The 21,870-nt window shown below is 47.2% G+C and overlaps 1 protein-coding gene across 1 annotated transcript in view; it reads left to right on the top strand.

Annotated features, from left to right (window-relative positions):
* Drc3 (dynein regulatory complex subunit 3) overlaps positions 1-21,870 on the top strand; it is a 38,114-nt gene that overhangs the window by 15,992 nt on the left and 252 nt on the right. Inside the window, exons 6-12 of the mRNA XM_076870710.1 lie at positions 1,989-2,108; positions 2,491-2,603; positions 4,535-4,709; positions 10,909-11,040; positions 12,807-12,877; positions 14,400-14,523; positions 21,378-21,509. Of these exons, the coding sequence (XP_076726825.1) occupies positions 1,989-2,108; positions 2,491-2,603; positions 4,535-4,709; positions 10,909-11,040; positions 12,807-12,877; positions 14,400-14,523; positions 21,378-21,509 (867 nt within the window). The remainder of the gene's footprint in view (positions 1-1,988; positions 2,109-2,490; positions 2,604-4,534; positions 4,710-10,908; positions 11,041-12,806; positions 12,878-14,399; positions 14,524-21,377; positions 21,510-21,870) is intronic.

The raw sequence follows: 21,870 nt of genomic DNA, 5'->3' as shown, positions 1-21,870 counted from the left end.
AGCCACAACCCCAGTCCTATTTTTTATTTTATTTAGAGACAAGGTCTCACTGAGTTGCTTAGCGCCTCCCCATTGCTGAGGCTGGCTTTGAGCTCAACATCCTCCTGTCTCAGCCTCCAGAGCTGCTGGAATTCAGGCATGTATCACCATGCCTGGCTTGGCGATTACATCTGCCAGGGTCACCTCAGGTCTGTGTGGACTCCCAGAGCAGTGCTAATGGCCGACTGTTGTCCAGCCTTTGCATGCCAAGCACTTGGCATTTTTTCTTGTTGTTTTCATAAAAACTTTGAGGGGGGCCTGCTCTGCTCCCCAGCTTCCATCAGCTGCTGACACACACGTGAGGTGACCTGCCTGGGGTCTCATGGCCAGCAGTGGTCAAGCTGGGAGTTGGCCCCAGTTGATCAGGCAGCAGAGCCTGGCTGGCAATCCCCATACTGGACTAGCCCTACTAGGGAAGGTCTCTCATCTGTCCACTACAGCCCCTATCCACCCCACTGCCATGAGTGGGTCTCCTTTTACTCTGTGAAGTGTGGTCTGTTTATGGGTACTTTCCTCTCAGGGAAAGAAGAGAAAAAGAATCTGACCGATTTGTTGGGTGGCAGAACCAGAAAGTCCCTCCATGCTGGATGCCTGGGAGATCTGCCTGCTCCTTCTCACCAAAAGCTGATTGTTTTTTCCTGGAAGAAAGGAACCTGTGTTTGGAGATACTGATGTGATTCTGGGGACACCCAGAAAAGGCCATCCAAAGCAGGGAGGAGGGTTGGCCCCTTCTCAACCCTGACCCTCTGCAATCTGGTCATTAGGCAAAGTCCAGTCCCCAGGGGATAACTGTCTTCTAAGAGCAATGTTCTCCACTTACCAGAACTTTCTTTGGATGCTCGCAGAGATGACGTGGGATCAGAAAGCTGTCCCTCCACAGACCACGGGTTGGCTCGCTCTCCTTTGTGAGTGAGTGAGTGTGTGTGTGTGTGTGTGTGTATGTGTGTGTGTGTTTCTGGGCATGGAACAGTTAGGCAAGCACTCTACCACAGTCGTATGTAGCCAACCAATGGGTTTGTTTTTTTTGTTTTTTGTTTTTTTTTTTTGGTCCTATAACAGTACAAGATTTAGGATTTTGAATTCTAAGACTCTTAAGTCTTATTTTTCTCATTTAGACAATAATTTGAAATGCAGCATGGGCTCAAAAGCTTGCAATAGACCCAAGACCCACTTGAGTATGTTTTGCCTATTATAAAAACACAGGACAGGGACTGGGGCTGGGGCTCAGTGGTAATGCACTTGCCTGGCACATGTGAGGCACCGAGTTTGATTCTTAGCACCGCATAAAAATAAATAAAAATAAAGGTCTATCAACAACTAAAAAAATATTTAAACAAACAAACAAATACAGGACAGACTAACACTGTAAGGTCAAAGATCCTTCCCAGGTATCTTCTCCTGAGTCATCAGAAATTCCCTGCTTGTCCCCATTGCACCTTGAACAAACCAAGGCTCCTTCCACAGTTCAGAGACCTGTCTAGAACCATCCAGATAAATAGTAAGCAAAAGGTCATGAAAGCAGAGTTCCACAAACCAGAGGTATCTGAATCTCCTGTTCATGATTCTGTCAGATCTGGGCCAGCTACAGCCCACCCCAAGCTCTAGACTCTTGGCACTGTAGGACTCCACAGGAGGACAGCCTCTGGTGCTCTCTGGTGCATGCCAGGAGCAGTTCAGGCTGACAAGGGATGAGCACATGGCCCTTAGAGTGCCTCCCAGCTCTGTGAATTCCCAGTTCCCTGATTCCCCTTAGACTCAGGATATCTGGGAAGGGTCATAAGGAAATGACAAATCATTTTCATCCACAAGACCTCAAAGCTTTCCCACCTTCATGAAAGCCACCCACCCACGGGATCCCATGCTTGGGAGGCCTCAGAGGATGGCAGAGGTCATGGTGGCCTTAGATGAAAGTCTTCTGGTAACAATGCTATTTCTCATTCCCTGATCAGAAAAAGATGGCGGAGATGAAGCACCAGTACAGCATTGATGAGATGAAGCACCGGGAAAACCAGATGCAGATCAAGCAGGAGGAAGAGCAGGCCCGGCGGATGAAGCTGGAGGAACACAAGGTACCACTGGAGAGGGCAGCTCAACCTTGGCCTAGCTCAGAGGTGCCTTGAAAGCCCACCAGTCACATTGAACCAAGATCCCCAGGGATCCCCAGCTTTGAACTCGAAACCATGTGAATCATGCTTCATCTACAGGACCTGATGTCCCCTCTGCAACTTGGTCTGCCCACCCCCCAGGTGTATCCTCTGCCTCTCCACATGGTCCTTCCCTCTGTCTTCTGAGGAGGAAGATGCAGCCCAAGGGCAGCATCCCTACCTCCGTGATGTGTCTGCCAGTCCCAGTGCCTAGCATAGGCCCCTGCCCGGGGGCTCTTGCTGTGCCTTTGAGAGGAGCTGGGGGGGCTCACTCCGGGTTACCACACCCAGGTGTTTCTGCCCACAGATGGCATTCATTGAGCACCTGGATGACTCCTACCTCTTCGACAGCATGTACGCAGAGGATGTGGAGGGCAACAAGCTGTCCTACCTACCTGGTGTGGGAGATCTCCTAGCGGCATATCCTTCCCAGTTCCCAGCTGCTTCCTCTGATGTGAGTCCAGTCCATATGCCACAAGCCTGGTTGGGGCAAGTATCTTCTGTTTGGGGCCTCAGAGAGGTAAAATTGCCCCTTGACACAGTGTACCCAAGGGGCCAGGTCAGCTGATCTGCATGAGGGAGATGCAGCCTGGTTGTCCTGCTGTGCATCTGGACCTGGTATTTTAAATATCTTCATGCATTCCACTACATGGTTGCTATTGTTAACCCCATTTTACAGTCAAGGTAGCCAAACTTGGAGAGGGAAGTGGCTTGTCCAAGGTCACTCCATTAGAAGCCATGACTTGAACTGTTGTCTGTGGGGCCTGAGAACCTGCATTCTTCCCCCAGTCAACTGGAGTCCAGAGGGTGTGGTCAGTACATGACCATGATGATCAAACCACAGGCTTATTCCCTAAATTGAGGGACTTAGGGTAGACTTGAAGCATTCTTAGATCTGACAGGCATTGAGATGAAAAGTCCCAGATAAGTCTATGGAGCCGTCATCATTGATATGAACATCCAGGAAAATTCAGAGATGAATCTCCAATAAAATTACAGTTATTTGGGAATAACAGTTTCCAAACTGTGGTTTGGAACATGTGCAGACCAGAGTGGTCAGGGGTACACCTGGAGAACAGAGGAAAGGCTAAAGTTTTACTGGAAAAGAGAAAAGCTATTAAGTTGTGAACATTCATTGGTGCCAGCAGTTACTGGCTAAAATTTGTCTGAAAGTCATAGCAATCTGTTTTGCTGGATTGTTTTTTTTTTTTTTTTTTTTTGGTACTATGAATTGAACCCAGGGGTACTTAGCCATCGAGTCACACCTGTGCCCTTTTTAAATTTTTTAGTTTTATTTTGAGACGTGGTCTTGTCTTGCTGAATTGCCAAGGGCTTTGCTAAGTTGCTGAGGCTGGACTCAAACTTGCAATCCTCCTTCCTCAGCCTCCCCAGTTGCTGGGATTACAAGCAAGCGCCACTGTGCCTGGAAGACAGCTGTTCTTGTTAAATGACTAGATATCCTTTTGCAGTGAACTTGTCCTTGTGATAGTTCCTGTTTCAAGGGAAATTGTGCACGAGAGCCCTCCCTTTGTGGCATTTCCCGGCTTGGTTTGGCCAGGGTTTGACACATGTGGCTCAATTTTGAATTTTGACAATTTTTGTATTGGATATGAATTCATTCAAATCCAGACATTCTGAAAAGAATGACGTGGGTCAGGGAAGAGCCAGACCGAGGGGGCCCCTGCTACCCCTACCCCACTCCACCCCAGGTGACCTGGGTTTACCTCTTGGTTGTAGCTCTGTGTGGCTATGTGACTGGGCAAATATCTCCCCAAACATCAGTTTCCATCCCCACAGGATCACCCAAGGTCCTGTGGGCTTCAACTGTCTGACCTCAAGGATTCCTCCCAAGGACTCCATGTGGAGGTCCTATTGTGCCCTTAGCTGTAGATGAGGACTGTGAGACCGAGAAGGGTGAAGTGACTTACCAGTGTGGTCCCTGAACCTGGATGGGATGCTTTGAGCACATGATCCTCCCTCAGGAGCACTTAGGTCCTCACCAAAAGTGCTCTTCCTAATAACACACCAGAAACAAAGGCACACACTGCCTATTTCCCAGTTAGGGATGGCCTCCAGGCCCCCAGGCCCCCAGGAACCTCTTCTGGGACCTTTTAGCCCCCTTGCTGAATTCCAGCAGTAGAGATGCCCCAACTACCATCTTATGCTCCAGACCTCCAGTCCTGGCTCCCTGGGCCCTCATTTTCTAAATCTGTCAAAGAGGTCACATGCAGCCTTGGGTTTGAGTCCTGAGCACCGTGTTCAGAGCAGTCTGTGCTCTGTGCTGAGAGGGGCCAACACCTTTGTCATGCCTACTCCCAAGACTATCTCGAGCTTCCTTAACAGCCACTCACATATAAGGACAAATTTGTCATCATCTGCGTGAACATTTTTGAGTACGGCCTGAAACAGCAGGAGAAGCGGAAAATAGAGCTGGACACCTTCAATGAGTGCATCCAGGAGGCCATCCAAGAAAACCAGGAGGAGGGCAGACTCAAGATTGCCAAGTTTGAGGAGAAGCACTTCATGGTAGGTCCTCCCCAACCTCCTGCTCTGAGTGCCTCAAACCCCTCCTGCTGTGGACAGTCTGCAACTCCTGTGCCCTCTGACAGCCCCTAAGGTCATGTTCACTCTATATGTGCTGGGCATCATACTGTAGCTAAGTGGCAGAGTCAAGGTCCAGCCTCACCCCCTTACCACCAGCCTTAGCTCCCTGCTGCTTGACAACAGAGCAGTAGGTCATCCCCACTCCCACCATCTCATCGTTAGTTTTATAATGATTATTTGTACCACTACTATGATGACTATGACAGTCCTCCTGGTCTTTGGGTCATTCATTCATTTAGCAGAACTGTGCTAAGCCCCACCTGTGCCTGGTCCTGTGATGCTCAGCCATGATGTATTTGGTTCCTGTCCTTGGTGAGCTGTTACCTGCTAATATGTGCAGAGAGACACCAGGTAGGAGAGCCAAGTGGTCAGTGTTCTCCCAGAGGGCAGGTAGGGAGCCTTGGGAATTCCCTGGATGCTCCTTAACTCAGGCTGAAGAACCTAGGGAAGGCTGGGATTTAATGGGACAAAGAAAGAGTTGGCCAGGCATGGGTAGAGAAAAATTGTCCCACCCAGAGGAACAGCAAAGAAGAAGCCCTGATGTTCAGGACCTTGCCCAAGCAGAGCCAAGCATAGACCATGATTTGTACTTGATGGCAATTGATTTTTCAAATTATTGTTATTGTCATTATTTGAGATGGTGTGTTGCTGTGCTGCCCTTGAACGCCTGGGCTCAAACCATCCTTTTCCTGCCTCTTGAGCAGCTGGAACTACAAGCACACCGAGTGCCCAGCACAGACAGCATCATTTTTAAAAAATATTTATCTTTTAGTTGTAGTTGGACACAATACCTTTATTTATTTTTATGTGGTGCTGAGGATCGAACCCAGGGCCTTGCACGTGCTAGGCGAGCACTGTACTGCTGAGCCACAACCCCAGCCCCAGACAGCATCATTTTTAAAGACAGTATTGTTAACTTCTTCTAAGTCACAGATCTCCATGAGACTCTAAGGAATGCTATGGACCTCTCTCCTTGAAAAACTGCAGGTTTACCTACAACTTCAGAGGTTTCAAGGAGCCCATAAAGTCACTCCTGGCTGAGAACTAAGTTTAAAGTAGAACAAAGTCCCCCAATAATGCCAGTTCAGATACAATGGAGATGGCAACTGACTCCCATATGCTTCCCAACCCTCGGCTACCCCAACCCCCTTCTTACCTCATAAGCCTCTCATATGGGGCCTCGTGTTCTGAGTGAATTCTCAAGACCCTTCTTTTTATGTTCTAAGGAGGGGGGTGTCACTGCATTCAACCAGAAATTCAAAACTGCCAGCAGGGGGACACATTTGGCTCACATATGTGTTTTATTTGGCCTGAAGAGGTTGCAAACCATTTTAAGCATCCTGACATTGGAAATGTGAAGACTTGCCAGGAAAATCATAGCTGCCAGCTTCTTTGGAGGCAGTTACCATCAGGGTTGTCCTCTTTGGACTGGCCAGGTCATGCGTCAAGTCCCCCAGTCATTCAGCCGCTTCTGACATTTCTCTCTCTTTCTCTCCCTCCCTCCCTTCCTTCTCCCTCCCTCCATCCCTCTCTCCTCCCTCCCTCCATTCAACTGCTTCTGACATTTCTCTATTTCTTTCTCTCCCTCCCTCCCTCCTCCCTCCTCCCTCCTCGCTCCCTCTCTACCTTCTCCTTCCTTCCCTCCTCCCTCCCTCCCTCCCTTCCTCCTCCCTCCCTCCTCCCTCCCTCCCTTCCTCCTCCCTCCCTTTCTCCTCCCTCCCTTCCTCCTCCCTCCCTCTTCCCTCTCTACCTTCTCCTTCCTTCCCTCCTCCCTCCCTCCCTCCCCTCCCTCCCTCCTTCCTCCCCTCCCTCCCTCCTTCCTCCCTCTCTACCTTCTCCCTCCCTTCCTCCCTCCTTCCTCCCTCTCTACCTCCTTCCTCCCTCCCTCTCTACCTTCTCCCTCCCTCCCATGATACTGGGAATTGAACCCAGGGGCATTCTACCACTGAGCTATAATCCCAAACCTTGAATTTATGATCCTCCTGCCTCAGCCTCAGCCTCCAGAGTGGTTGATATTATAGGTATGTACCACTAACATTTCCTACCCAGTCCCTATAGCCACTGGGTTTGGGACATCAATAGTAGCTCTTCCTAAAACCAGGGGTCCCTACCCTCTCAACAGCTAGTCTCTTTGGAGAAGCAAGACATGGGCCCAGCCAAGCCTGACTCAGAATATGCCCCTCACTGTCTGGCCTTTAAAAAATGTGGTGGATTACAATACCTTTATTTAATTAATTAATTTATTTATATGTGGTGCTGAGAATCGAATCTAGGGCCTCACACATGCTAGGCGAGCACTCTACCACTGAGCCACAACCCTAGCCCCCCTGAGTGCTCTTCTTAGAGTCAAGTGCAGTGATTCTCATCCAGTCTGCACATCAGAGCTCACAGGGCCTGGAAACAAGCTGATAGCTGGGCCCAGGTGCACCCAGTTTAGGTATTTGGCCCAGCACTGGGCTTTTCCAGAACTCCCCACATGCTTCCAATGCTCAACCCAAATTGAGGTCACTGACTTGGAAGTTCCCAAGATCCCATGGTCCCTGAGGGCCTCAGCTCCCCCTCCCCTCATAGGTCCCCTCCTATAGCTTTGTCCTGCTCTTCTCCAGATTCCTCAACATACATAGCACCTAGCAGAGTAATCTTGAGGTCACAGTGCAATCAGTTAAGGCTTGGGGCCCATATAGACCCCTCACTGGTGACCCAGAGAAATATCATTGACCAGCTCCTAGCATACATATCTTAATTGTGAAATGGAGATAATCCCTCACAGAAATGTAGGGGGAGCTGGGCACAATAGTGCACACCTATAATTCCAGCTACTCTGGAGGCTGAGGTAGGAGGATTACAAGTTTATGGCCAGCCTCAGCAATTTAGCAAGACCCTGTCTCAAAATTTAAAATAAATAAAAAGGGCTGGGGATTTAGATCAGTTTTAGAGCACTCCTAGTTTCAATCCCCAGTACCACGAATAAAACAAAATAAAATAACAAGAACTGCAATGAGAATCCATCAAGAGAGAGGGAAAGCCCCTGTGTAAGCAAAGTTAGCATGAAATAATGACCAGGCAGGTCCTTATGTCATCAGATTCACTTTTGAAAAGGTGATACGTGCACATGGCAGAGAATGGAAACTATCTACCAGAGGATCCAGTCAGTCTGTGTGTGTGTGTGTGTGTGTGTGTGTGTGTGTGTGTATGTGTGTATATGTGTGTGGTGTGACATGAAAACATAGCATGCACTGTTCTGCTCTTTGCTAGACTATCTATCCATTTTGGAGAGCCTACTAGGACTGAATAATTTGCCTCATTTTCTAAATGGGTATAAGATATCTCAACGCCTAAATGAGCTGGAATTAGCCAGCTTGATAATTGATAATGGACAATTAAGTTTTCCCCAACATTTTGCTCTTTGAAACAGTGTTGCTATGAATAAATTGGTGCAAATCTGACCTTTAGAATGAAATCCTAAAAATGGAACTATGCATCGGGTCTTTTAGTGGTTTCTGCCCAAATGCACCTCAGAGCCTGTACCTTCCAAGGCTGACAGGCCAATACCTAGGCTTCATCAACCTAGTGCACCCTGCTTATTTCTCTTAAGTGGGGATGAGCAGCACCTACTGAGCTGTACCCTGGCCCATGAATTTTTTTTTAATGTAGTAGAATTTATCAATCTTTTTTCAGGTTGTACCTGGAGAGAACTTCTCCACTCTGAGATTTTTTTTTATTAAAAATCTCCCGTGTTTTCTTCTAGTGCTTTTATAGTTTTACTTTTCATGTTTCCATCTTCACTCCATTGGGAATTTGTCTTAATGCAAATGAGGCAGGGATGGAGCCTGGCTTCTCTCCAGATGGGAAGCCATCATCAGTGTCCTGCATCCCACTGAACCATACCCTTTTACCCCATTTACTTCATCCTTCTTCATGACTAATACCAAGTATTGACAAAAACAAGCTGACATTGTTCATGTCCCCAGACCCTTTGGTGGTGCGCAGCTGGTGTTCAGGGGCTGTGCTGGCCCCAGGGCTGCTCTCCAGCTCCTAAGCACAGTCTCATTCCAAATGGTTCAGCAGTTTACCACTGGCTTCCATTTGCTCCCTGGGATTCTATGTGGGTCCCACTGATTCCCTCAAAGACTGGAACTGTCTTTCTGCTCTGGTTTGAATGTAGTCTGTCGGTGCTGCAGTTCATATTGAGGCATGGTGTTGGGAGGTGGTGTCTTTAAGAACTGATTAGTTCAATAGGAGGGATTAATGCTTTTCTCACTCTCATGGGATGGAGTAGGTACCTTGAGAGGCAGGTCATTATAAAGCAAGCTCTGCTTCCCAGCTCACTGTCTTGCACCTGCTTTTCTTTGTGACCTCTTCTGCACATGCGTCACTTGCCAGTCTTGCATGCACTCATGCTATGTAATGCTGTCCACCATGTTGTCATGCAGCCAAAAGGCCTCATGAGAGGTCGAACAGATAGGGTCACCCAATCTTGCATTTTCAGCCTCTAAAACTGTAAACTAAAAGACATTTTTTTTTTTTTTTTTTTTGCAGTGTTGGGACTCAAACTCAGGGCTTCATGCATATTAGGCAAGCACTCACCATTGAGCTAATTCCCAACCCTAAACCTCTTTTCTTTATACCTTATCCAGCATCAGGTATTTTGCTACAGATGCACAAAATGGACTAAGACACTTTTTTCCCAGTGTCTTTCTTGACTCTCATCTATTACTGTCATTTTATCAGAGCCTCTGTAAATCAAATCCCCACTTGTTTTCAGGTGCCTCATGTATAAAGCCTCTGTTTCCTGGGACTTTGTGAAGTTCAGATTCTTCTCTCCACTAACAGTGAGGAAACTAAAGCTTATAGAACAAAAGTAGCTCTCTCTTGCTAATAAGTGATCCAGGACTCAAATTCAGGCTCACCTGACCCTAGAGGGCAGGTACAATTTCACACTTAGCCTGTTAGTGTGTTCAACTAGAACCAAGAATGAAATTGACATACAACAGATTAAGGAGGAAAAGCATACTTTTTTTTCAGTGCTGGAACCCAGAACCTTTATGCATGCTAGGCGAGTAGTCTACTCTTGAGCTAAATTCTCAGCCTACAAATTTTATTTAGTAATTCACTGGTACATGGGAGCATTCCAAGAAAAGCTCCAAGGCAGCATTTAGGGCTGAAGGGTTAATACATAGTCACATATCACTTAATAGTGGGGTCCATTCTGAGAAAGGTGTCATTTGGTGATTTCATTATTGTGAAATTAAGACTGCTATGACATCACTGGGCGATAGGAATTTTTCAGCTCCCTCATAATCTATGGGACCACTGTCACGTATGTGACACATCATTGACCAAAACGTCATTATATGGCATATGACTATACTAAATGGGACAAAAAATTGTGAAAATATGACAAGATTGGGCTGGGGACAGTTGGTAGAGTGCTTGCCTTGCATGCTGAAGGCCCTGGGTTTGATCCCCAGTACAAAAAAAAAAAATGTGTGTGTGTGTGTGTGTGTATATATATATGTATATATGACAAGATAAAAGGGTTAGGCTGGGGCAATTAATGGTAGAGAAGCAACTAGGCAGACAAGGGATAGTTTAACAAGGTTCAATGGCACGGATTTCCCTTGGCCTTGACTCCCCATCTCTAGTGATAAGAATGTCTTCCCTTCTTCTGGTACAGGAAGGGCACCGTTCTCGTGGGATTTTCATCTCCTGTTTTTAGGGAAGAAGGGTCAGCATTCCCTTCTTGCATCTACTATTTTTCAAGCACCTACCCCCAGCACTGGGTTGGATCCAGGATTCAGCGGTGCTCTACTACTGAGTTATACCCCAGCCCTTTTTAAATTTTTTACTTTGAGACAGGATCTCACTCAATTGCCCAGGCTAGCCTTGAACTTGCAATTTTCCTGCCTCAGACTTCCAAGTAGCTGGGATTATAGATGTGGGCCACCATGCCAGGTTTCTAAAGCACCTTTCACTCAAAATAATATGCTAATGTCACAAGCTCCCAGAGCTGGCAAATGACAGAAGTGAGACTTGAACTTTAGGCAAAACCAAATTGCCACTTGCCATTAACTAATTATGCTTAACTGTTGATTCCTAAAGCACAGGCTTTTGTTTCCAGAATTTAAATAGCATCCGAGAAGAATCTGATCTGCTCAACATTGAGAAGAAGATAATGGAGTGCAGTGAGGATATCACTGAGCTATTCAATGTGCTCATGACACTGGAGATGCAGCTGGTAGAGCAGCTGGAGGTGAGGTTGGGCCTGGGTGCAGAAGCTAGAAACTGGTGGCCCAGCTGAGAAACCGCTCCATAAGCTGCAGCCTCCATGCATGTTGGAAAGGTCCAGTGTGATCTAGAGTGTCACACTGAAGCCTTGTTGCTCATCATTCCTGTGTTCCCTCTGCCCCCGCCACCCCTTTACGAGGGATGGAACCCAGGGCTTCATGCAAGCATTTTGCCACCGAGTCACACCCCCAGCCCCAGATTTTATACATTTTTAATAATTTAGATGGGAAGTGGCTCTTGTGGAGAATGAGAGGTGAGCTCATTCCTCTGGAATGTTCCTTTCCTTCTGAAAGAGCCCAGAGCCTCAGCAGAGAGAGGTTTTTTTTTTTTTTTTATTAGACCCAAAAGCAGTCCCAGGGCTTGCAAGACAAAGTAAACCCCCACTCCGGGACCAAACAAAGGCGCCTCCGCATCGCAGCCTGTGGTTGCTGTCTCCCTGGCGATGCGAGGAGCCTGCAACTCAGTAGCAAGATGTGGAAATGAAAAGCGCTGCTGTCTAAAATTCATTAGCAGCCAGGGTGACTTGTGTGTTCGCTGGCAGCAGAGGCCGGGAGTCGGAAGTGGTGTGATGAATTGAACCTCATCTGATGCTGCCGTGGCTGGGCCAAGAGATAGCGCCTAATCAATTCCTCACACGTCAAGTGACACCTCAGACATGAGATAGATTTCGCCATCACATCCCGCAGCAGCTACTCGCTCCCCGCTGGGAAATGCTCAAGCACTGCAGAAGGAACACGCAGCGCCAGGGGAGGGCCCGCCAGCAGCCCACGACCTTTTCAAGCAGGGAGATCGCTTTTCAACATCCAAACGTTTCCCAGAACCGTGCACTGTCCTACGTGTATTACCAGTGACCAAAAGGCGGGGAGGACAGTCATGCTTTTCAATGACCCTATTTTTATTCACCACAGCAGCCCTCACACACACATTTGGAAAATGTCTCATTTGCTGGGCCTGCAGGCAGTCCTTGGCTTCCTGTAGATACCCTGTACCCTTAGCCTACCTTGCAGCCCTCGGAGTGTGGCAGATCAGGGCAGGGGGCTCCTAGAGCAACAGGCCTCACAATTGCATCTTCCATTGTTGCCTTCATAACACTAACTTCCATTTAGGCTACAGGTGCTTTGCTAAGCACCAGGAAATAGCAACTAACAGTAACAGCTGACACTCCCTGACGGTCTCCTCTCTGTCAGGCACCTTGCAAAGTATTTTGTGCAAAGCAGCTCATTTAACCCACCCCAATTCCAGGTGACAGGCACCAGCCAGGAAACCCACTGAAAAGATGAGGAAGGAAAGGCCCAGGAGGTTAAGTGACTTTCCCAGAGTGATACACAGGGGTGGGGCTGGGATGCTGATCCAGGCAGGCTGACTCTTTAGAGCTCCCTCACTGTTTCTTTGGAAGTTGATAGATGACATTGAGAAACCCTAAATAAGGGTGTTAGTCTGTGGAGTTAGTGGGGGTAAGAGGAATAAGACCAGGACTGGTGTTTCTGGCAGAGGGACCAACAGACAAAGCCCAAGAGAGCATTTAACCTTTAAGGTGTGGAGTTTGTTGATAGTGGACAGTAACAAAGCTCTGGAGAGAGGAAAGGTCATTTCTCAACCATCTTCCCAGGGAGGTCAAGGTGGATGGTGTCCACCCCTAAAGATATGTGATTAAAGGAAGCACCTGCTAGGCACCACCTTTTGCTCTGATGCAAAGTATCTAAATATACAAGTTAACTGTATCCTTTCCAGGAGACCATAAACATATTTGAAAGGAACATCATTGACTTGGTGGGACTCTTTATCGAAAATGTCCAAGGCTTATATCCTTTTTGTGATGACACCTCCACAGGAAGGTACTACCTAGTTCTGGCTTCTTGGGGAGATAGGGAAAAGGTGTCTGCAGTTCTAACAAAAGGTAAGGAAGGGTAAGCCTTCTTCAGAATCTTAAGCAAGATGCAAATAAGTGGGTTTCTCTTCCAGGTGGCCATCTGCAGAGTCACCAGTGCCCCCTGTGCCCTAAACAGGTTGACAGAGGTAGTAAGAAGTTAGCACTCCACATCATATTTCACTTTTTACTGGAAATACCTATTTGTCATTTGATTTGGAGAAAGATCTACACCTCCACCAAGAGGATATTTAAATTCACTATAGGATTCTATCTCATGGGGATCTCCACCTTTGAAATTAGAGGAATGTAAAACATTCAGTTTTCCACCAACAAAAAAGCTTCAAAGGATGAAGGTTTAGAACCACATAAAATGTTCAAAAGAATGTTCTTTAGGGTCCAAGGTGGTTTCCCAACATTTAGGACAACAGTAGTCTTGTTAGAGTGACATTCAGATGCCCAGAGTGACTGCTGTGCAATAGAGTCCTTGCCTGTTTTTTCTCAAGGTGGGTGATGTTCATGGGAAGATGTCACCCCAAAATCACCACCTGCTCCTGTGTTGCAGCCTAACACACTCTGGGGCTTAAGTAACATCTACATTGAAGACACAGATTACTTACATTGTGTTCCTCAGGTTGAATGTTAGGGTCAGAAATTGACATATGGAGCATGTCAACCCTTCAGCCACCTGAACTAAGGGCCCTGTTACACTGGGTCCAGGGGGGGGGGCAAACTGTATGCAACCCTGGTTCTGTCCTCTTGGGGCTCAGATCCAGCAAGTGGACAGAAGTTATGGAGGTAACAAGGGTACCCAATGCACAGGTGAGTAGCAGCCAACTTGGAGGCCAGGGCCAAGTGCCTCCATGAGAGAGGGTCCACTAAGTAAGAGCCTCTAAGTGGCCAAAGGGACCAGGAGAAAGGGTAGGGGAGAGTATACAGGCAGAGAAGGTAGCATGCACGAAGGTCCTGAGGGTGGGCCAGAGGAGCTTGATTCTTCAGGCCATGTCAGAGAACTGGAAGCTCCCAGGCACTTTAAGTAGGGGACAGATGGGTCCTGGCTACCCTTGTCCTTAAGCTCACTCTAGCTGCTATGAGAAGAAGGGGCAAGAATGAGAGATTAGCTAGGGGTGGCAGTGCATGCCTGTAATCCCAGTGGCTCAGGAGGCTGAGGATGTTCAGGGGTTAAACACTCCTAGGTTCAATCCCTGGTTCAAAAAAGAAAAGGAAAAGAAAAAAAGAGTCGGGCAATTGAGGAGTGGCCTGGGGTTTGGTACATATGGGTGACATCTGTGAAGATGATAATGCTTCCTGACATCTCAAAGAGTTTGCCTTGAGCCTTAAAGTCTGCTCATCTCCAGCTGAGATGAGATGGACTTTTGCTTGACAGAAGTTTAGCCACAGGTCAGGAAAGTGCCCGTCCTGCCCCAAACCTGGCTTTGCTTAACTCACGGTTGCACTATGGCTCAGTGCCGGGACCTTGAAAATCACCACCATGAGAAACTCCTGGAAATCGCCATCAACACCCTGGAGAAGACTGCTAAGGGTGAGATAGACGACGACCTCCCAGAGGATGTGCGCGCGGTGAGCACGGAGGGCGGGTCTGGGCACCGAGGGCGGGTCTGGGCATGGAGGATGGGGTGGGCGCAGTGGGCGGGGCAGAGCACTGGGGCGGAGGCTGGGAGCAGTGGGCGTGGAAACCAGGCAGCCTTCCAACTCCGCTTGGTGGCTCGCGTAAACTCGACAACCTCCTGAAGCCTCAGTTTCCCTATCTATAAAGGGAGGCAGTAATCTACTTTGCACGGTTGTTGGTGGATGAAATAGGTTTACCAATTAAAGCGCTTGGTAGGGCCCAGTTAAAGAGGAGTTCCTGATGATCAGATGGTTTCAACTTTCCAATAGTTTGGTTTCTGAAAGTTCAATTCTGTAGGGGCTTCTGGCGCTTTCTCAGAAAGGCAGTTACAAGTAGAAGTTAAGAACTGAGATTTCCAGCCGAAAGTATCTGTTTATGAAAACTACTGGGATGTGGGAATCACCCCCCAAAGGGTGATGTAGCCCCAGTTCCCACCAGCATGTCCACCATGGGTGGACCTCCGGGAAGCGGGGTGGATAGGGCCCAGATCCAGACACTTTCTTATCAAGGGCTTGTTTTTTCTAATGCCTGTTCATTCCACTGCCATTCCCTTGTTTTCTTTTCATCACCATGTTACCATAAGCCAAACCACTGCTATCCATTACCTGGCCCACTAGCCTCCTTGCTCGGCTTGCTTGTTTCCTGTGTGTGTGTGTGTGTGTGTGTGTGTGTGCCTGCGCGCGCACACCAGGGCCTTGTGCATGCTGGGAAAGCCCTCCACAGTTGATCTATACCGCCAGCACTTTTTCCTTTTTTTAAAAAAAATTGAGGCTGCGCCTCCCTAAGGCTGGCCTCAGCCTCCCAAGTAGCTAGGATTATACCCCAGCATTACTATGCACATGGCCTCGCTGCTCTCTTATGGACTGCCCTCCATACACAAAGGGAGCCTTTGAAAATCCAAACCACATCATTTTGCTCTTTTGCACAAGCCCCCCTCCCCCATGGCTCCCCATAACTCTTAGGATTAGTTCCTCCCCATAGTCACCCATGCCTCAGGACTAGACCTGCCTACTTCAGCAGCATCCCCCCACACCACCCTGAAACTCCTGATTCTCAGGGCCCCAGCCTCTGAGCTGTTCCCCAGTCTCCCAGGCTTGCTCCTTTCAGATGATACTCCATCTGGCAGATGTGTTCTTTCCTTAGGTCTCCATATACCTGGCTAGTCCTTGTTATTCAGATCTCAGCTCAAATGTCAGCTCCTTTGAGAGGCCTTCCCTTATCACCTTCTTAAGAACCTGTTGTCTATCAGGCACCTCATTGTCTTATCAGGGCAGAGACTTATCACAGTTCCAAACTCTCTGGTTTGTGTTGATTTTCTTATGTGACTATTCACATTTATATAAGCTCCTTGGAGTGGGGAAAGGGATGGCCTTTTCACCACCATGTGCATTCTAGTGCCAGCAACAATGCAAACTGTCCATTGTAGATACCAGGAATTGCCTGTGGGATGAGTGGGTGAAAGCCTGTGTTCATCCAGCCTCTGCTCCATCAGGTGCTGGGTGACGACTGGCAGTCCTGACATCCACAGCCTCTGTTCTGGGGCCAAAACAAACACCTACCACAGCAGGACCACTTGACATCAGCCTTTCCTCTCTATGCCACTAATGTGGCTAATTGTGGACCAGTCACAGAAAAGTGTCATCTTCCCCAAGCCAGAAAGTAGTCTCCCCTGAGGAAGCCCATCCTCAAACACCCCAGACAGACCCTCATGGAATTGGTGACGTCCCAGTCTCAGGTCTGGGATACTCAGTGGATATAGGACTGCAGTGTGCTCACTCTGCCGTGCCCGGGACACATGGTGAAAGACGGACCCTGGAGGTCAACAGCAGAGAAGCAGGCTGTACTAGTGCTAGTGGTCAACCTTCCCTGCTACCCAGCTGGCGCTGCCTAGTGCCACCTGACACCCATTCCCTATTGCTACCCAAACCAAGAACCTGCTGACTAAACCCCAGCTAACTGTAGTGACTAGTGACACAAGAGTTCCCTCACTAGGGGCTTGCCACTGTCTAGGCTTGATGGTCACAAATCTCCTTTACTTCACCAAAGACTCCACAAAGGAGGGCCCATAATCATTCCCAGGATACAAAGGACAAAACTGGGATCTGTCCAAGGTGGTACAGCCTGTGAGGACTGGAGACTGGATTCAGACTCTGGTCTGACAGATGCAGAGTTCAGACCATTACTATAGAGCCAATGCTGTACACAAGATGGCAGACATTCTGAGACTTCCACGGCTCCAGACCCTTGGCCACAGGGTTCTGCCTTTGAGCTAAGGGGCTGCTTGGGCTCACTGGCAGGGCTAATATGGAGAACTCTCCTCAAGGCCTCATAAGGGACAACAAGTGTGAGACTGTCCTCTTGGGAATGTCTACAGTTATAATATTGCCTAAGATTCCTAAGATTCCTTCCAGGTAAGCAACAAAATGTGGCTGCTTGTTCTTGGGGGCAACAGTATGCCCTGACTGTAAGTGATAATCACAACCAGTAGCTGACATTTACAGTGGGCCTCCCTTTGAGAATCACTGGGCACCAACTGCTCTTTTAATCTCATTACCATGGTAAAATAGATACCATTATGGTTCTCGTTTTACAGATGAGGAAATTGGGGGCTGGGATTGTGGCTCAGAGGTAGAGCGCTCACCTAGCATGCGTGAGGCCGGGGTTCGATCCTCAGCACCACATAAAATAAAATAAAGATATGTGTCTACCTATAAGTAAAAAAAAAAAAAAAAGATGAGTGGGGCTGGGATTGTAGCTCAGGGGTAGAGTGCTCGCCTAGCACAGGCGGGACCTGGGTTCGATCCTCAGCACCACATAAAAATAAAGGCATTGTATTGTGTCCATCTACACCTAAAAAATAAATATTAAAAAACAGATAAGGAAACTGAGGCTCAGAAATTGAAGCAAACTGTCCAAGCAGTAGAACTATGATATTAAACTCAGGCAGTTTGACTTAAAGTTGTTGACAAAATGTCTACTGAGCCTGAGGGAAGCATTCAAAGGAAGGAATAAGGTCTTGGGTAAAAAAAATCTTGACTGCTGTTACTTGATGATCAATGAGTGAATCATGATAAAGTCACACTGATGGAGTTATCTCTAAAACTCTTCTCATTCAGTTTGGTGATTATTATCAGCTCCGGCCATACTTGGGCCCCAACATGTCACACATCTGTATGTTCAAGTCCTTTCCAGCTTGGATAGGAAAAGCAGAACATAAGTGCTGAGAGAGCCTAGGGCTGGCAGTAAGCGATGGCCTCAGAGTGGTGCCAGCAGCCACATCTGCCTATTTGAAGGGTGGCAGAATGTTAGATGCACTACCTGTGAAGGCAGGACAAGTATTCAGACCATGGCCATAGTGAGAACTTTAAGTCCCCAGCATCTGCTCTAGGAGCATCTGCTCTAGGGACAGTGGGCCTGACCCAGGCCTGCAGTCTGTAGATAGGGTGGCTGTGATGAGATTCCAGCCAAGGGCTGCTCCTTGTCTGTGTCACCAGTATGACAGGATGATCTGATCCCACACAGCTGGGGCAGCAAATCCTTAAGCTACCAGCACCACAGTGATCCTGGGGAGGGGTACCACCTGTGCCTTTTTTAAAGTCCTCTTCAAGAAATCACTTCAAGGGGCTGGGGTTGTGGCTCAGCGCTAGGGCGCTCACGTAGCACGTGCGAGGCCCTGGGTTCGGTCCTCAGTACCACATAAAAATAAATAAAAATAAAGGTGTTTTAAAAAAAAATACAAATCACTTTGAAAGAAATGTGTCTTTATAGCTGCTGGGGCCACCTCTGTGAAGTCCAGCAAGGTACACAGAATGGGGGGGGGGGGCAACTCAGAGAGCTGTTGTTCCTCATGAGGTTTGCACTGCCCCTGCCTCTACTCCTGCAGAAACTGGAGGGGAATACAGAATATCCTTCCTTCCTTCCTTCCTTCCTTTTCTTTCTCTCTCTCTTTTCTTTCTTTTCTCTTTTCTTTCTTACCAGGGATAGAACCCAGGGGCACTCAACCACTGAGCCATATCCCCAGCCTTTTTTTTTTTTTTTTCCAATTTTTTTGTAGTTGCAGATGGACAGTATGCCTTTTTATTTATTCTTATGTGGTCCTGAGGCTTGAACCCAGTGCCTCACATGGGCTAGCTAAGTGCTCTGTCACTGAGATATAGCCCCAGCCCCTCCTCAACCATTTTTTATATTTTATTTTGAGACAGAGTCTCACTGAGTTGCTCAGGGACTCCCTAAGTTGCTGAGGCTGGCTCTGAACTTGCGATCCTCCTGTCTCAGCTTCCCGAGCCACTGGGATTACAGGTGTGCGCCACCACACCCAATGGAATATAGAAGATTCTGCCCATAAGAATTATTTCAAGAGAGAAAACTGAAATGACCACCACCCTAGACCACCCCAAATCCAGAAAGAACTTGCCATTTGAATTTCTACAGAATCTCTCAGCTAAGCATGTTGGTACATATCTATAGTTTCAGCTGCTTAGGAGGACAAAGCAGAAGAATTGCTTGAGCCCAGGAGTTTGAAGTCAGCCTTGGCAACATAGACCCCTTCTCAAGAACAAAAACAAAAAGAAAAAGCCATAAGAATTCCTTTAAACCAGATTCTTTCTGTTTGCATTTTGCAAATGGCACATCAGTTTTTGATCACCAATTCTAACTCATGTTTCTAAGCAGACTTCAGTTTCTCTTGCTTCTCATTGCCTCCAAAGCCATTTTCTATATGTTCAAACTCAGGAGGAGGATTATTTTCCTGTGTAGCTGAAGAAAATAGCTACAATTCAGACTGGGGATGTAGCTCAGTGGTAGAGCACTTGCCTAGCACATGTGAGGCCCTGGGTTCAATCCTTAGCACCAAAAAAAAAAAAAGAGAGAGAGAAAGAGAACCATTATAACTCACTTTGTTGTTGTTGTTATAGATAGACATGACATTTTTATTTTGTTTATTTATTTTTATGTGGTGCTGAGTATCTAACTCTTTTTTTTTCACATATTCTATTTTTTTTTAAGAGAGAATGAGAGAGAGAGAGAATTTTTTAATATTTATTTTTTAGTTCTCGGCAGACACAACATCTTTGTTTGTATGTGGTGCTGAGGATCGAACCCGGGCCGCACGCATGCCAGGCGAGCGCGCTACCGCTTGAGCCACATCCCCAGCCCCAGTATCTAACTCTTGAGCACACTGACGGAGGCTCATTGTAGGCAAGTTTTACACATCTCTGAGTCCTTCCCAGAGTCTAGCCTAGGACCTTGTACAAACAGGGTAAGAACTTAATAACCGCTAGTCATTTCTCCCATGGGACTATGCCAACTGGTCCCATAGTCACCCCTTTCCCCACATTAGCTAACCTGGCTTTTCCCACATGGGATTCTGTAGAAAACTTGCATCCCATATACATTATTCTGAAATGAGGTTGGTGGTCAAATAAATAGGAAAACCAAGAAAAACAAAGTTAAAAATGGTTTATTTTCTGCAGGCCTTTGCAGAGCCTTCAGGATACTTTGTCTCCTGTAAAAATCTTCATTTGGGGCCTAGAGGTATTGGCTTTCTCATTTGTGTTTGACCAAAAAATACCTGCAAAGAGCAGAAATATTAATAGCTCAAGATTCCACAGAACAGTCATAAGTGACGGCACGTGCCTATAATCCCAGTGGCCCAGGAGGCTGAGGCAGAAGAATCATAAATTCAAAGTCAGCTTTAGCAACTTAGTGAGACCCTGTCTCAAAATTTAAAAAAAAGGGGGGGGGGCTCTGAATGTGGCTCAGTGGTTAATTGGTGCTGGGTTCAATCCCTGGTACAAAAAAAAAAAAATTCCACAGAACATAGTTTGGAGACCATTATGTTAAATGCTACTATGGTGGTGTTGGTGGTGGTAGGAGGAAACAAAAAACCCAGTACAGGTTGAGCATCCCTGATTCAAAAATCCAGAATGGGTTTTGAAGCATTTCGGATTTCAGATTTTCCAAGTGGGAATCTCAAAATTCTATGCAAATATTCCCCAAATCTCCATAACTACAGAATGTAAAACATTTCAGACAAGAGATACTCTGCCTGTATGCATTCCATCTGAAGCCCTCCCTATAACAAAAATTGAGGTCCTTTGCTATTCTTGGCATCACAAAGTACCTCTGATTCAAAATGGAAGCAGCTGCTTACTAAGTGCTTCAGCAACCTTCTCCCTGCTCTGCGCTCCATTTTCAACCACTCCAGGCACAGACAGCTACAGTTGTCAACACTGAAGACCAGCCAGGCCTTCTAGAGGATGGTTGGTTGTAACAACTTTTTACAAGGCAGTGAACAAGGTCAGGAACAAGAGAAGGCAGAAGGAGACCCCAAAGAGCGTCCAAGATTTGCTTTTATTGACGCAAGAGGCAGTGAAATGACAAATATGGGGTGAACGCCCCAGGTTTGCAGGGCCTGCTGTCCTTGGAGCAGCCTCAGGATCTCTGGCCAGCCTCATACTTCCCAGGGGTTTGGGGCAAGTCAGACTTGAAAACCCCTGAGAGAGATGCTTTGTGAGAACAGATGTCCTGAGTGGGGTTGCCCTGGGCAGCCATCTGCCTTCTCCCTGGAGAAAACATGCTCCCAATGAGGATTGCAGAGTAACACCTGCCACTGTCCTGGTCAGGGAAGTAGCTGCCACCTGAAATGAGCAGGCACAAAGCACACCAATACAAAGATGAGGTTCTCCACCAGGTGCGGCCTGCACAGCCAGGAGACTCCCAGGGTCCCTTTTCTATTCAACCCCCTCATTTTTTATTTAGGACATAATGACATGCACAGTTTCATTTGGGCCTTCTCACTCACCAGCTTTTTATCGACAAAGACACGGTTGTTAATGCTGTTGGGGCATCGCATGACATCCACCTCCTGAAGATTGACAATCGAGAAGATGAGCTGGTGACCAGGGTCAACTCTTGGTGTACACACTTAGTAGACAAAGTGAGTAAATGCCAATCCATCCTAGCAAGCTGGGCCAACTTTTCTAGCTACCAGCCAGAGAGAATGGGGATCTTACTGTTTTCTATGAGGAACAAAATGGACAAAGAAATAGTTAAGGATTATAGATTTCCACAGTGAAAACTTAGGGTTGCTCAGTCAGAGACTTTCAAACCCACGTGCTTCATCATTTCTCTAACTCCTACATCGAATATAGAGAGATCAGCTGAACACAAGGAGGCTCTGAAGTAAATGAGGCATGGAAACTATGGAGATTTCAAAGAACAATTTTCCTTTCCCTCAAACTCGCTTCAGTAAAAGATATTAACCAATTATCTGATTGAAGGCCCTGGGCTTTGGTTTC

Source organism: Callospermophilus lateralis, chromosome 11 (genome assembly GCF_048772815.1).
Source record: "Callospermophilus lateralis isolate mCalLat2 chromosome 11, mCalLat2.hap1, whole genome shotgun sequence".
NCBI lineage: Eukaryota > Metazoa > Chordata > Mammalia > Rodentia > Sciuridae > Callospermophilus > Callospermophilus lateralis.
This window is presented reverse-complemented; position numbering and strand designations above follow the sequence as displayed.